Here is a 17,000-nt window from a genome sequence, read left to right on the forward strand (position 1 = left end):
TAAGCCACAGCCCAAACTGATTTGTAAACTCGACCGCAGTGTCCCTCTGCTTGTCCCTTCGCTGGCATCCCTGGGGACCATGTAGGATCCATCCACAATTGATGTATAATCTAGAAAATTTTTTGTATTTAAGAGGAATTAATAAAATAGTCATGGCCTACCATCCTTTACTCTTTGAATATGCGCATATGTTGTGAAAGTAATGATAAAGATGTTTGGCCCGACCTCTTGGAAAGTAGCCAGTTTACTCACCTTCCACATTTTCGCCACATCTTTCTCCCTTCCTCTGTACTTCTTTCATTCCCCTTCCATCTAACTCTATCGTTAAGTTCTCATATTTTGTTAACCTCAGTGGGCTCCATTATTTCTCCAAGCTATCCATGTCTTCCTACTGTGGTCCTTGCCTACTGCAGTGAAACGACACACTCTTTATCAGATTAGAGACCGGAATGACTCACTCACACCTCCTCTATCCTCTCGAGAGAGAGAACAAATATGAGACTTGATGGGCTACACTTGCTATTAGAAGGGCAGTTTCATGAGCTATTTGTTGGATATAAATATAGTATAGTAAAAGAGTGTTTTGTTTGTATAGTATAAATTAAGAATTAAAAGTATAGAATTAATTTTCGAAACCGAAGAATCGTATCTGTCCAAGCTGGAAATAAGAGTTAGACTGTATTTAGATGTTGAGTTGAGTTGAGTTCTTTATGAATAATAGTGAGTTGAGTAATAGATGAAATTATGTGAGATCCATCTAAATTGAGTTTAAAATGTATTTGAATGTTAAGATGAATTTAATACTTTTTATGAAAAATTGAAAATGATTATGGATCTCACGTATAAAGGTATTTTAAGTTAAAAAAAAAATTGTGGGTTTCACGTGTAAAAATATTTTGAGTTAGGATAAATTTAATAATTTAAAAATTAAATATTTAAATATTAAATTCAGTTTAAAATTAAACTAAACTCAACTAAAATTTGGAAACCAAATAAGTCTTATTCTACTCAGTCTCCTTTACACCAAACACCTGCCAGGTCGGAATATTTTTTTTTTTTTGTAACCTAAATGACATGTTATAAAAGAAAGAACAAAAGCCTCTCTCATTTCGAATTCGGTCTCCCCCCCCCCCCCTCCCTAGATACTCGTCATTTGCCCTCTTCTCCCGTCCCTTAAGATCTCCCCTGAAGAAGTCGTATGTGGCATGCTCCACCGGAAAACCGTCTCTATATCTCTCATTCACAAACACACAGGTCGGTTAGCTTTTCGCTTCCTAGTATTAAATTTTCTGTCTTAGCTCCCAACTCTCGAACCCCACATTCCCAGATTAAAATTTCTCCCTAACTTACCCTTTATTCATTTTATGATTTTGTTTGTTTGTTTTTTTTTATCTGCTCTTTTGTTTTTCTCCTTTGACATTGCATTTAAGCTCTTTACTGGTTTTCTTGTGCTATCTTCCTTATGGATCTTGGAGAACATTGTTTGTTTAATATACCTAAACCTAACCCTTACCATCTGTTTGGTTTCCAAGAAAATGCTTGGGAATACAATGGTATGAAAAGAAAATACAATAATGAAGCTCGAGGGAGAGGAGAGCTCGGGGGGAAGGGGAAGCATGAGTGTTGGGTGGGGGGAATGACGTCTTAGAGCATTAGCATTGGTCTTTCATATGCAAAATGACTTTACTATTTAAGTAAAATTTTCATATTGACTTATGTATATTTAAGATAAAATAATAAAAAAATATTATTATTTTATTATTATTAATTTTTTGTTAAAATCAATTTTTTATATATATATTTTATAATTAGCATCAACTACATATATTTGACATTAATAATATAAATACAATAATAAAAAATATAATTTTATTATATATTATATTAAAAATATAATATAATGAAAAAAATATATAATATATTATAACAATAAAATGAATGTGCAAATGAATGCGTATTTTGTTGTTGAAGGAGAGAGAAAATAAAAGGATTGTGAGAAAGAGAGTGAAAGGAGAGAGAAATAATGATTAAAATATATTTTAGAGAGTAAATAGTAGTTATCCAAATTTAGATAAGTATTATTAATAGCTAACTAAATATTTAGATATGCATAAGTCAATATAGAAGATTTTAAGATCATATTATATACATATGCATAATCTAATGTGGATGCTCTTACACATGTTAAACGATACGGATTGATTTAAAAAAAAAAAAAAAACCATGCTGGCCGATGTGCTGTGCGAGGGGCTGTGGAATAGGTTTTTCCTTTGATTAAAAATGCGGGCAATAGAAATTCATTTAAATTTTTTGCAAAAGCTTGAAACCTAGAAGTAAACTTGAACCCTATCAAACATAAATGATCTATGGCCGGAAAAGAAACACATATAAATAGAGTAGTACTAGTTGCCGTCCAACAATGATCGCTGTGCATGCCGCCTAGCACAAATTTATTTATATATTTTTTCCTTTTTTTTCTTTTCATATATTTTTAATATATTTAAATATTTTTAAAAAATAAATAAATATATCAATATACTAAAAGTTACTTTCTTAATTATTAAATAAAAATAAAATAAAATATATGAACGGTCAAAGTGAAGACAAACTCAGGTGGCATATTAGCATTTCTCAAAATTATTTTTACTAATGACAACTTCCAAAGCTCCGACATGTATGATATGATGTATCACAAAAATGTCACGTTACTATTATATCTAAAAATGATAAAATTATAAAGGAATTTTAACAATTCAATTTTTTTTAAAAGAGTAAAAAAAAAAAAAAAAGGACAGGAAATTTTAGGAAAAATAAAAAATAGAAACATTACACGGGACATTTTTATGTCTTGTTGTTATCGTGTCGTTAGTGGATGTAATAACAATTGGATGTAGGAAGTTAATTGCAAAAGATTTCAAGCCCATGCATTAAAATGCAAAAATTGGAAACCCATGGGACTTTTTGCAAACCTTTGAAAATTGAGAGACGACTGAATTTGGATAGTGAGGTATTTTTAGATATTCTGTGAATAATAATGAAAAAGTAATGATAAAATATTAAATAATAGTGAATAATAGTAAAAAGTAAGTAAAAAATAATAATAAAATAACGAATAATAATGAGATATTCTGATAATACAAAGAGGTATTCTGATTACCCAAATTAATTTTCCTTCAACTTGAATTTTTGTTTATTTTTGAAGAAAGTGCTTGATGTGTTATTTTTGAGTTATGTGTCAGATTTTGATGGATCAAAACGTGACATGAATATCACATGAAATTGCTAAAATTGAAAACCTAGAGATCTTCTGTAAATAAAACAATAATTCTATTCTAAGGTCTTGAAATGGTATTTCTTATTGAACAAAATGAAATCCTACAAAACTCATCAATCTATATTTAAGTTACAGAGAAAAATAAAAACAATCAAATGGACCATACAATTCTGAAAGAGACTTAATTTGAGTTGGAACTAGATTAGTTGAATAAGCGATAAATGTTGTTTGTAAACCTATTATAAGACCCATATCATCATCTTCTCTCTAACTAATCAAATTTTAACATTAACTAAACCCAAGTGAAATATGCATTTATGAAAGTGACTTAATTTGAGTTGGAATTAGATTAGTTGGATGAATGATATATGTCATTTGTATTTTATTATAGAACACTTATTGGTACCTATATCTTCACGTAACGGATTGATTTAGTTTTAACAAAAACCGACCATAATATGTATTTTTCTAGAGAGACTTAATTTGAGTTAGAATTAGATCAGTTATACGACCGATATGTGTTATTTATTTGTAACCTATTCGAAGACATGTATCTTCTATTTTAACTGATCTAGTTTCAACTATAACTTAATTACAAGCCAAATAAAACATTATTATTATTATTATTATTTTGTCCTAAGAAACCCAACCTTATGTTTCCCAAAAAGAGCGCCAACAGAACCGAAAGATCTGTTGAGACAAACACATTGGATTAACCCACAACTAATTTCCTATCCCAACTCCAATCTCAACACGTCAGCATCTACCTGGCAATTATTGCCTTGTCTGTTTTAGACCTTTTGCATATCAAAAATGACCAAATTACCCCTCTGTAAACCCAAAAATCCTCGTCACCCATTACGTGGCACACCATGATTCGACGCATCAACGCATGCATCGCACCCAAACATTCATCTTCCCTATAAAATGCACTCACATTTTCCATTAACTTGAAAGAAGACTTTCCAAAACGACCCTAAGATTTTCCATTATTTCTATTTCCGACCCGTTGGTTCAAATTTTGACATAATGAGCTCAACAGTGCATTTTCATGCAAAGACAGAGAATGGATTGTGCTGCCCACCGCCGTTGAAGCTCAACAAGGATTCCCATATCATCAAGAAATCTTCGCCGGCGTCGTCGTCTTCCACCACCTCTCGCACGGCGCCCCAACAACAGCAACGTCACGGCCCGGTCATAATCTACACGCATTCCCCAAAGATCATTCACACGCACCCCAAGGACTTCATGTCACTGGTGCAGAAACTCACCGGGTTGTCGCGCGCAGAGGAGGACGAAGGTGTTGTCGTGGGTCGTCGCCAATGTCATAAGTCCTCCGAAACAGGTGGTTCTAATGGTGCTGCTTCGACAACGACGACGGAGGAAGAGGAGGACAGCAAGAGCGGGAGGATCCTGTTGGGAAATGATGACACCGAGTCGTCGTCGGTGATCACCGAAGAGAACTGCAGCAACGTCATCGGCGATGGCAATGTCAGCCAAGTGAATTCCTACTTTTTGCCGCCGATGTTTGAGCCTCCGTTGAACCCATACATGGCCGATATACCGGTATTTACGCCGAATTCGGCCGATTTTTTGCCTTACAACCAGCCATTTTATGGTTGCACCGATTCTATCTTTTACATGCCTCCTAATAATATGACTAAGGCGAATGATTTCTAGGACTACTAATTTAAGGGTTTTTTTTTTTTGTAGTTAATTTTTAATAATCTTGAATTAATTATTAATTAATTATACATTCAGATGTTTCATTTTTTTTCATGATAGTAATAAAAGTTCTATATCTTCTTTGATAAAGCTAATTATTTTTTCATTTTAAATATTTTTTAAATTTAAAAAATCAAATTAAAATTAATTCGATGCAGCAATTAACTCATAAATAAGAGAATATGATAATATGATCACAAACTATATGCATGAAGTCGTGTCAATTTTTGAATTTATTTTTATGAGATCATTTTGTAACTAAATTATTTCTCAGGAGATAAAAAAAGTGCTAGAACTATATTAAAAAATTTTATAAAAATAAACTCATAAATTGACATAATTTTATTTAATACGTTAAATCTATTTTATAATAAGAGCGAATTATCTAAATTAAAAACAGGATCTTGTTAATGACTTTTTTGTTCAATCTTTCTCGATTTGACTGACTTAATGTCAGGGTATTCATGTTGTGACTTGCGTTTATTTAAAAAAAAAATAAATAAATAAATAAAAGAAATGAACAATATTATTATAAAAAAAATATATAGATCATCACATAAATTGCATTGTCCCAAAATTGGAGGATGAGCTACAAATGCAATAAATAGCTAGGCTCTTCTCCTGCTTGTGTGTGTGTGTATATATATATATATATATATATATATATGTAATATTATTTACTTACGATGTATGCTGAATTAATAATTTGAATCAAATTCAAACTTATTTTGTAATGCTGGCCTTCATGAAAGGTAATAACATATGGCCAAGGACTCTTCTTATGGCAAGCATTAAATTTTCCTCTAAACTTGTTCTATTTAGATTATTAAATTATTACCATGTGTCTTTTAAACATAAAAATATATTTTGTTAAAACATAAAAAGAAGTCACAACAATTCCTTTGGGATGTGTTGAGAAATTATGAATAATTCATTACGAGTAATGTTAGATACAGTTTTAAAGTGTGCAAATTTCGTATATTTTATTTAAAAAAAAGTGGAATCCACCATTAAAAGATTAATTTTTTTATGTGGCTTTCATATTTATTTATTTTTTCAAAAATAATATGTAAAATTTATACACTCTAAAACTATAAATATCATTCTCATCCACCGCTACCGGTAATTCACTTCATAACGAGGGTTGAGGACGCAGGCGTTATCAAGCCCCCCAACTTGCCATGCTTATCTTAGATTGGAATTATTGTATGTTAACCCTACCTATGGCAATTAGAGCTCTTTGTAATGCTAGATACGAATGTGCAAAAGCTGCCTAATCATTTTAAAAAAGAATAAAATTCACTTTTAATTTTTTTTAATTAAATCTCATATTTATTTACTTTTTTAAAAAAGATTGCATGATGTTTGAGCATTCTACAACTACAAATATCATTATTTATAAAAAAAAAAAAAATGATGGCATAGTAAGCTTAATGGTACTAGTTTCTACCATTTTGTACAAGTGCCCCCTTTGATAAAGAAGGCAGTCCTTGTTTTTGCCTGCCTATTCATGATTGATGGATCATGGGTGTATGCATGTTTGACGGAGCGGCACTGGGAGACACTCTCCAAGGATTCATTCGACGGAGCGGCGGATTACATCGGAGCTTCACCAAAAGGATAGGATTAACAAAAGATAAAGACACGCATTTGATCAATAATCGGCGTACAACATCCTCAGTATCCACATACCCCAGATCGCTAATGCGAATGAGCTGATATGAACCCTAAAAGAAGAATGGGGAATTCTCCTTCAAATCAGCCTATATGCTAGATTAACATCATCGATTCAAGAATCACAGACCTCTCAATTAAATGAATGGAAGCTACTCTGGTTAGCCCATATCCATGACCGTTTGAAGCCGTTAATCTGGAAAATCACCTGGAATGCGTTACATTAGCCATGTTCATACACGAGAGGGAAGAAGCTGAGGTGTGCAGGATTATGTTATGCCAGCTTATTCAGGAAAAAATAAATCATGAACGATTGCCGCAGATCTTTCTCTATCCATGAAGCCATTACATCTTTCAGGTCGATTGTGTTTCTTTGTTCATTGCTTGATATTTACGATCATAATTTGCATCCGCAAATCGGGAAAAAAAAAACCATTCCGGAAACATATGTACACTTATTGCAGAAACAAAAGCCCTCAAAATTACAGCATCACTTCCTCTTTTTCTCCTCTTTTTCTCTTTCAAGGACAACAGGAGCTGCTGGTATGCTGAACCACCATTCTCTCAACCTCCTCGTCCATCTCTCCGTGCTTGACGTCCTCGGTGGTGAATATCTTGTAAAAGTTTCCACGAAAATCAAAAGAACTATGTACTTACTAGGTATGAAGGCCAGAATCAAGGCCGTTGTCAAAAGAGCAACAGAAAGTTTTTTGCTTGCCTGATGAACAGATGTATAAACCACATGAATTGCAACGTGCTAGAGAAAGCATTGCTAATAAAAATTCATAGGACATTTCAAGACAAAAAACCAAAGTAAAGAATGCCGTGCACTGGAATTTCTGTAAGTCTATAGTGGTTCATAGGAGCAAGATGAAACAATGGAAAGTGCAAAAGCCAGTAAGGACAAAGGAAGAAAGGAATAACTGAGGCAAAGTGGACACTGCAGATTTGACTTGCGGTTCCTTAACTGAAGTTAGCTCAGCTGAGTACAGTTCAGATTTAGACCTTTTCTAATATCCAAACACTCAACTCTCAAATTACTAAACTCATCTCAACCCACAACCTTTTTCAACTTCCCATAAATACATCTAAACTTATCTTAACGTCCAAACACATATAAACTCATCATAGGTAGGCTCCACAGAACTCACTCCACCATATCAACTTACTACTATTCATAAAGAACTCAACTCAGCTCAACTTCCAAACACAGCCTAAAGTGGGTTCTGTGCAAAAGACAATAAGGACAGTGGAAGAAAGAAAAACCTGAGGGGAAATGCACAGCAGCAAGGCCCGTATTTTGAGAAGAACAATGTTACCATCCTGGATGAGCCCTTCAGTTTGAGAAATTGCATTTTGAACAGCCAAAAGCTGCTCCATTGTATTTGTTCCAGGAGGAGCTATCACCTTAACTTCATCAATAGGCATTCCTTGGCCACAAAATTGTGTGAGTACCATGAAAACCGCAACAAAGATGAACATCAGAGCAAAGGTGTAACCTAGCCATGCCCTGAAATCCATGTTTTAATTATCAAACAAGATATCTACCAGTTTGATGTGCAAAGGGATATGAGAGAACATCAAATTGTCAAGTCAAATTAACTAAATTGTATCTCTTCACTACCCCCAAAAAAAAAAAAATCCCAGAATTTTTTTTGGTGGTATAAGCAGTTTAAACCCGTTTCAACGCTGTGAGAAGGTGCTGGCAGCCAAGGGCCCTTATGTTGTCCCCAATAAGATACTAGTAGCTTATAATGCTCAAAACGTACTCTTTTCTTTCTCTCTCTCTTTTTTTATTTTTTTATTTTTGGAACACTGCTCAGCAGACAGTCTGTAAAGGAGAAATAAATCATTCATATAAGAGTTTTACCTGCAAATGATATAACTGAAAACTATACAGAATACCGAAGACTTCACAGGATCATCCCAAATTACCAGAGACAGAAGGCATTTCCCGAGTTCCCTCATCGGAGAGAGTAACTCCTGCAAGTATATAATCAAGTTAGATGTTAAAAACTTAAAACTAATGATTTTAAGTCGGAGCTACTCTGGTTTAAGTGGGAAGAAATTGTAGATCCAGATTCAGACTGCTGAGCCAAGTACTTATTCAGTCTATTTTTATCAACACTTTAATTAATTTTTATAAGTTAAAACTTTATTCATAATCAAATAATGCGTTGCCCGAGTACACATGATGTATACATGAGAAACACCTAACAAGAAGATGAGAAAATAGTAAGAAGTCCTGAAAACTAAAAATAGAAAAACCAAAATGAGCAAACATCCAATGATTTTGTCCATATACACCACGACAAACAAACTAAGATCATCTTCCAAAATGCTTGACTCTGGACAACTAAACCTCCATTTCCAGCCTTCCAAAAATACCAATAAGCAGTGAGGCATGATCCACTCTGTCCCCAATGAACTAAAAATAGGATTCCAAAACACTTTAGCCACCTCACGATGCAATGATTATGCCTTTTTGAATCCAAGCATAGATATTATGCCAGTAATACTATTTCCCCACTCCTACATTCAACGCCAATCCAACACAATAACTTTCCTCTTTCTTAAGTTGTCCAAAGTAAGGATATTCCCTAAAGCAGTTATGCAAACAAAGTAAGTTACTCTTAAAAGGCGCCTTGTTCTGCCAAATATTCTTCTAAGAGAATGAGTTGCTATCATGGCATATAACACATTATAGAATGGTTTACTTCAAACACTCTATGCTTTGAGGTGCCCTAGAGAACAGATCTTGCACTGCCCCCTTTTCAGCCAAATAGAATACAAAGGATCCAAGAACGAGGTAAGAATCTTCTCCCAAACCATCTAATAATATTTTTCCAAAGACCTACCCCATACGGCTTATTAACCTCATTGGAACTCCACCCACCTCATGAACCACCATACTTTGCATCCACTACCATTCTCCAAAAATAAACTCTTTCTCATTTGCATAACACTCCTTCCACACACCACCCCATAAAAATAAAATAGCTTTGTAATTTCTCAAAAAAATTTGCTAAAAACCTAGAACACCTATTCTTAAGAAATGATTGTCGGTAACTGAGAGAGTAAGAGAGAGGTCTTTAATAGTATCATGTGCTGATTAGTTAATGTTAGTGAGTATATCCTTCCATCAACCAATTTTGATAATTTATTTTTGCATTTATCTTCAATAAAATTGAAAAAAGAAAGGGGGGTGGGGGCAAACAAGAGTGAGGCCATGAGAACAAAGTCAACAGAAAAAAGTTCTTTAACAACCATTACAAATACCTTCATCAGTGCCAACTTAGTGTCAATGCCATCCACTTTAACTCCGTCAATTGTTGTTTGTGCTAGCACCACTTTTTCATAATTATTTTTAGATTCCCTAACTGCTCTTTCCAAAGAACTCGTCTCTCCCACAGCTATCTCACCCACAACAAGCCCAGCCTCAGTAGGGTTATTTGAACTTGTTCCAAACACAAACCCCAAGTTAGAAACCACATCCAAGGCAGAGACCGAATACATTCCACCACCAGCCTTAGAATTGTTAGTCTGGTCCAACTCTCTGAGGGTTGACATATTTGCAAAACTTTCCAGGATCAGGTCTCCACCTGGAAGTTGGTCGCAGAGATTGAACACAAGAAGGGTCTCACACTGTAGAGGAATAGCTAAACCAATATCCTGGACGGCTTGTATTCGTAGAATACCAAGTACAGCCTTTGAAAGTGCTTCTTCCCGTTCAACTCCCTTGATCTGGTACTTATTTATAAATCTATGAACATATAAAATCTCTCGGATAATTCCTAGCCAATAATCACGGCGAGTATGCCCTTTAAGTTCAGGAAACTCAAATACAACCGATTCTGATCTACAAGGGAAAACTATAAAAATTAATGGCTGAAATAATGCTTAAAAGATTCCCAATGGTAACAAAACGGAAATATCTGCATAAAATTGAACACTGACAAGCTACAAGTAAATAATGCCCAGAAACAGAACAAACTGATATTGTATCATGACTTACAAGGAAACTGACTTATACAACACTGCCTTGTCAAAAAGTCGGGTGCCCCATGGTCCAGTCATCTCAGGTTTAACAACTTGTTTCAGATCATCTGCTAAATCATATCTTTTTGCCTTGTTATAGGACATAATATGGAGAGCTTCAAAGTAAAGTGCATGGTCTGTCAGAACTAACCGACCTGCATATACGCCTCAGCAATCATCCAAAAATGCCAGCCAACAAGAATATTTTATTTCCAAATAAAGGTGTGCATGAATTTATTCCGCAAGATCTATTTGTCCCATGAACCTACCAGGCCAGGTAGACATTCCTACATGTTCAAGAACAGGTTGGGTGGTGACTGTTCCATCTACTTCCAGAATCTTTTCTCCTCTTGCTGATCGAACAGCAGAAAGAAGAGACGATTCTGATTGGTTTTTCATTTTTTTAATAGCTCTGCAGGCATTAAAGAAAAATTAATAATAATAATAACAGACAATTTTAGAATGGATAAATGTAATGTAACCCATTGAGTAAAACTGTGATATTTACCGACACCTATTACAATCAAATCATATTACAATCAAAAAGCCCATTCCCTCTGGCCCCCCCAACCCCACCCAAAACCCCAAAAAGAAAAGAAAATCTATCTAAAAGAAGCCAAAATAATTGCAAGTATGGGCATGCAATTACCTTTCTAGTCCACTTAAATACTTGTCATAGATAGAAAACTGAAGCCGACCACCAGTTGATTTGGTAAGCACTTCAAATAGATTTTCACTGATGATTACGTTTGCAATAATAGGGACTGCTGAAGCTATTCGTGAGAAGGCCTCTCCCCCCACGGATATATCCTCATTGACCTGCAGATGGATTTTGGTCATACATGGCCACAATGTCAAGAAGCAACAGACTCCAGAGTACTAAAGACACCATAATTTACAGAAAAACTCAAGATAGGGCTCTTTTAAGTGACTCTAAAGTACAAAAGGAGCCTTTGATAACAGAACCCCACCATTAGTTACAAGTGTGTGTGTGTGTGTGAGGGAGATGTCTTGTTTTATGATAACGAACATGGAAGAGAGGTCTTAACATTACATGGTAAAAATGGTACTTATGCTGCATAGTTAACAACTTATTTGAACTAGTAAAACTTACATTTAGTAAAGGTTGGCTCGCAGCTGCTGGAGCCTCCCAAGCTAGCATCATGTCATATGTTAGGCGTCGAAACTTTTTATCGGCTAGATGACCGGTTACTTGTATTGACAAAGATAGTGTCCTGAAACTGCAGTATTCCAAAAAGTTCCTTGCATACCTTGATGGATGCTTTACAAAGTCAGCAGCCTCTGCATTGAAGCATTCTTGAAGCTCACTTGAAGGAACACCAAGGACTCTGCATCATTGGGATTTCATTGTTGGAATAAATATAAACAAAAAAATAACGAACATAATTGTGGTAAAATTACAGATTTCAATGAAGTTACGATGCCTAACATCCATACTTAGAACACAATATTGCTAAGAAGTTGCAAATAACACTGGAGAAGAAGTTCTACAAGATTCATCCTAATATTAAAGTAAACATCTAAAGTATTGAGTACAAGATACAAAGTGGTGAGCTTACTTTGAGCATCTACGAACGACCAGATTTGCAACAGGAGAAAGCTCCTGTATCCAATTCCTCTGAGCAGATGGAGACCTTCCCATCTCTTCAAATTCTTCATTGAAAGAGCACCGCTTGCCAAGCAACCATTTGAATGATCCTTCTCTTACCAGATCTTCAAGCAAATTTCTGGGTTTGCTACCCGCAGCCATCTCCAACATTCCACTAACCATCTTCTCTAATTGGACAGAAACCCACCACTCAAATGCCTGTCACAAATCCTGCAGTCTTAGAAAACCTCAATTTTATAGATACCACTTTCACAGTGAGATACATTTGCTGTAACTTGAGCACATCACCTTTTCATTTGCAGTCCAAACATTAAATTTGCATAATGTGATTCTTACATTGACAAATAAGTTAAAAAAGAACCACTAGAGATTACAAACTTAAAACCTATTTTATTTGTAAAATAGGTAAATTACCAGATTTCTCCAGAAGTCCATAGTACTTTCAATTTCTGCTACTGGGATAAATTATTTCAGATTTGACACTCAATAAGATTTAATTTAAAGCCAGGTATCAAGTTTAGCTACTACATCCATCACTTATTCAACCCCCAAAGAATTAGTCGAAAAAAGTAAAAACCCAAATATAAACAAACCAAAATTCATGACAACATAGTCCTCGCATGTTTTTTTTTCTTAAATTCAGAGCTCACTCAAGCACTTAAAAACCCTAAAATGTCAACTTTTACAGTCAAATTCTGCAAAAACCTCAAGCTCGAACATGAGATTCTCTTCGTTTTTGCAACTTTTCGAGAAAACCATCTCGGTTATATGTACAGAAACATTATCTCGTTTTTGCGAAACTCGAAGGGATTACATATACTGACAAAGCAGGGGGAGATTCATATCGGACAATATCCATTAGAGACATCCATGGTTCTGTCGTGATATGGGTTTCTTGATCACGAAAGTGACCGGATAAGAATAACGAGAGAGAGAGAGAGAGAGAGAGACTGAGAGAGATGGCACCGTCTGATAGGAGAAGATCAGATATATAAGATTCTAGAATTTGGATTTAATTGAATGGAAAATTCTCAGTGGGTTTGCTTTATATGTTTTTGGGCTTCTTGACCCGTCTTTCATTCTTTATTAACCCATTGGGTTAGATGCTCAAAGCCCAATACAAACCTTCCTTGAAAAGCCTCGACTCCCCCATGCCCCTCCGTCCTCCCTACAGCTTTCTTAGAGCATTCTCCTTTAGTTAGATAAAGGAGAAGCTAAAATTTGACTAAGATCGTATAATATTTTAACTTTTACTTATCCCATTTAAGAGAGATTCTCACGATGGATAAATATTATTATTATTATTTAATATTATTTATATTTTTTTATTTAATTTATTTTTCTCATATTTTGCATTTCAAATCTATTGTAAATTGTATAAACCCAAGTACCTATATATATAAATAATAATTAGTGTGTTATATAACAACAAAATGAGAGAGAAATTAATATAAATTATTCAATGGAGGGTGAATCGTAACCATACAAACATAGATAATTATTGTAGCTAGCAAGCAAAATATTTGCCTCTTGCCTCTTCCAATGTATACAATTTTAAGGAATTGTTAGCCAAATCTTTGTTTACATTTATATTTGGTTAAGCCAACGAAAATGCTCTTACTTGTTTTTTCTTTCTTTTTCTTCGTCTATAGTTTAGATATGGCTTGATCTACTACCTTCCAATGACTTAAGACATATATGCATCACTCTACAAGACTCTCCAACCATTGATCCTTCAAATAGCAAAAGAAGATAAACTAAATGCTTGGCATGTGAGGCTTATGTGCAGCCTTGCCCACACGTGACCCATGTGCTGCCATACCACGAAAAGCTTTCTATTGCCACACATCACACCATTGCATTCCAACATTCTTAATTAGCAAAAAGTTTAAGTTTTCCAAAAGATTTTTAAAATGCAATAACATTATGAAGAAGTCATCTCAACAAACAATCTAAGTTGACTCGTGTTCAAGGAGCATTAGGTAAAGAGTGGCATGCAAGAAAACAAACAATCACAACCCCCCATCAAAGATTGTCATGATCCAACTTGAAGTAATCTTAAAAGAGCGTTTGTCTTGACCAAACCCGAATAAATCGGGGGCTTTTGTTTCTGACCCCCTCATCTCAAATAATTTGGTTTTGTTTTTCCAATAAAGAAACCTAAACAACGTCATTTCAATTTTCAAAATATGCATATGATTTCAGTCGATGCACCACTCAACCCAAATTTTCTAATCAAAATGACCCATTTAATTTTTGCTCTATTTTAGAATGAGTGCAAAAAGGGATTGAAATGAGGTTCTTGACTATATATTAATGAAGTTTTTTAAGGGGTAAAATGCATCCATCATCCCTAAACTATCACTTTTTAACAATGTGATATCTAAAAGGGAACTTTGGTTAAACATTCCTTATGCCATGCAGTAATTACATATAGAAATCTACCCAATTTGTTTCGGTATACGTTTATTAATATATATATATATATATATATATATATATAAATAATCAACATTGCTTTATTCATTAAAACTCTATAATAGAGGAAGAATACATTGAGTAATTTGCTCCATTACAATGCCAGTCTTCAGTATACCAAGAGCATCCTTTCCTAGAGCATGAGCAGCTTTGTTCTTATTCCTTCCAATGTGTTGCACTGACCAAGAATCAAATTTAGCCAGCAATGATGTGTATCTACAGTATCATGCCTATGGTAGTCCACACCTCTATAGAACTTTGGATCCCTTGAACTACCTGTAGTGCATCTCCATCTAGGATTATGTTTCTGAAACCCAAGTCTTGGGAATACAATGTGGCCTAGAGAGCAACAACAACTTCTACTAGAAAAGGATTAGGAAAAAGATCCCTCTTCATCCTTAATGTTTCCCTGACTTTGCCCTCCCAATCACGTATAATAGCACCAATACCAACATTGCAGTGAATCTTATCCAAAGAAGCATCCCAATTAAGTTTAAAAATTCCTTGAGGAGGGGCCTCCCATTCTTCACTCATTTCACATTCTGTTTTGGTACTGATAGTTGAAACTTTGAGTTGTCTGAGTTCAGCCAGTAGGTTCTTAGCTTGCTACACTAATTTGGAAGGATGTTTGAAAGTGTCCTTAAAGATAGACTCATTCCTCCTCTTCCATGTCTTCCTTGTGTAACACACCAAGTATTTTCTCCACTAAATCCTTAAAGGCCTATCTTTGAGATCCACACTTTTGAATTCTGGTTGTACACTGCCCCCATACATCACAAGCTGATGTGCACTCCCATAATACATGCTCCACTGTTTCAGGGCTTTGTTTGCAGAAAGGGCACTCTGGATTGTCTACTACACTCCTTTTGAAGAGATTAGCTTTTGTTGGAAAGGCATCTAGACATGCTCTCCATAGGAATGTTTTGTTGGCATTAGGTATCTTCAGGTGCTATATTTTTGTCAAGTTTTCATCCTTTGTTTGCTAGTCTGAAGATTGGCCTTTTACACGATCTTGTGGCTCTCCTCTAAGGTGATAGGCACTCTTGACAGCTTGACAGTAAATATGCCAGTGGTAATACATCTCCAAATCAGCTTATCATGTCTGTTGCAGGTGCTTATGGGAATAGTTTTTATAAGTTCAGCTTTATCTTTTGAGAAAATGGCATTTACAAGACATTCCTTCCGTTGATGTGTATCTGTATTTATCAGATTTGAGACCTTGGTATCAGCTTGTAAAAATTTGATTGAGCTTTGGGGTTTAAAAGTAGTTTGCTAAGGAATCTACTTATTAGTCCAGATGCTTACTGCTTCTCCATTACCAATTATCCACAAAAGTCCTACAAGAATAGGTCTTGCATCTATGAGACTTTGCCACATTTAGGAAGGATTAGTACTCATTTTTGCTTTTAAGAAAGTAGTTGCTGGGAAGTATTTTGCTCTGAGTACCTAAGTAGCAAGGGAATGAGGGTTTTGGACTAGCCTCCAACCTTTTTTTGCTAGCATATAGTATTAAAGTTCTCAAAGTCCCTAAACCCCAAGCCTTCTATCTTCTGAGCTTTTCTCATTTGTTGCCAACTCACCCAATGAATCTTGTTTTCTTGTGCTTGCTGACCCCACTAGTAACTCCTCATAACTTTACTAAGCTCTTGTAACAGGTGCTTAGAAAGTTTGAAAATGCCCATACAGTAAGTGGGGATGGCTTGAACAATTGCTTTGAGTAGGATCTCCTTGCCTCCTTGTGAGATAAATTTGGTTTTCTGATTCCTCAATCTGTCCTTCACCTTATCTAATAACCCTTTGAAAATATTAGCTTTAGATCTTCCCACTAGTGCTGGTAGGCCTAAGTATCTTTCATACGAATGAGTGGCTTTTATCCCTGCTGATGATGATCTCTTTGGTATATTCTGGAGTGTTCTTGCTAAAGAAAATAGAAGTCTCGTCTTTATTGAGCCTTTCGTGTGAAGCTTTCTCATAAGAGTCCAGAAGCTTGAAGAGTCTACTCCACTCCTTAGATTGCTTGCCTTGCATAAAAGTAAGTTGTCATCTGTAAAAAAGAGGTGGTTAATATGGACTTAACCTCTGGCTAGTGGAAGACCAGTGATCAAATTAGAAGCTTCTGATGTGTTAAGCAGGTTGTTGAGAACTTCAGAGCATAGGGTGAAAAGGTAAGGCAAAAGAGGA

The 17,000-nt window shown here is 35.0% G+C and overlaps 2 protein-coding genes across 2 annotated transcripts; one reads left to right on the plus strand and one right to left on the minus strand.

Moving 5' to 3' along the window:
* The first annotated feature begins 1,192 nt into the window (after window positions 1-1,192).
* On the plus strand, window positions 1,193-4,959 carry LOC108998281 (VQ motif-containing protein 20-like). Its single transcript, XM_018974802.2, has 2 exons — window positions 1,193-1,254; window positions 4,338-4,959. The coding sequence occupies exons 1-2, from the start codon at window positions 1,206-1,208 to the stop codon at window positions 4,952-4,954; spliced, it is 666 nt and encodes a 221-aa protein (XP_018830347.2). The 5' UTR covers window positions 1,193-1,205; the 3' UTR covers window positions 4,955-4,959.
* Window positions 4,960-6,625: 1,666 nt separating this feature from the next.
* LOC108998341 lies at window positions 6,626-13,290 on the minus strand. The gene is made up of 10 exons (XM_018974872.2): window positions 13,007-13,290; window positions 12,292-12,539; window positions 11,826-12,060; window positions 11,361-11,530; window positions 10,981-11,123; window positions 10,689-10,866; window positions 9,953-10,532; window positions 8,544-8,656; window positions 7,940-8,183; window positions 6,626-7,391 (listed from the first exon to the last, which is right to left on the minus strand). The coding sequence occupies exons 2-10, from the start codon at window positions 12,501-12,503 to the stop codon at window positions 7,164-7,166; spliced, it is 2,103 nt and encodes a 700-aa protein (XP_018830417.2). The 5' UTR covers window positions 12,504-12,539; window positions 13,007-13,290; the 3' UTR covers window positions 6,626-7,163.
* Between the last annotated feature and the right edge of the window lie 3,710 nt (window positions 13,291-17,000).

This window comes from Juglans regia, chromosome 6 (genome assembly GCF_001411555.2).
Source record: "Juglans regia cultivar Chandler chromosome 6, Walnut 2.0, whole genome shotgun sequence".
Taxonomy (NCBI): domain Eukaryota; kingdom Viridiplantae; phylum Streptophyta; class Magnoliopsida; order Fagales; family Juglandaceae; genus Juglans; species Juglans regia.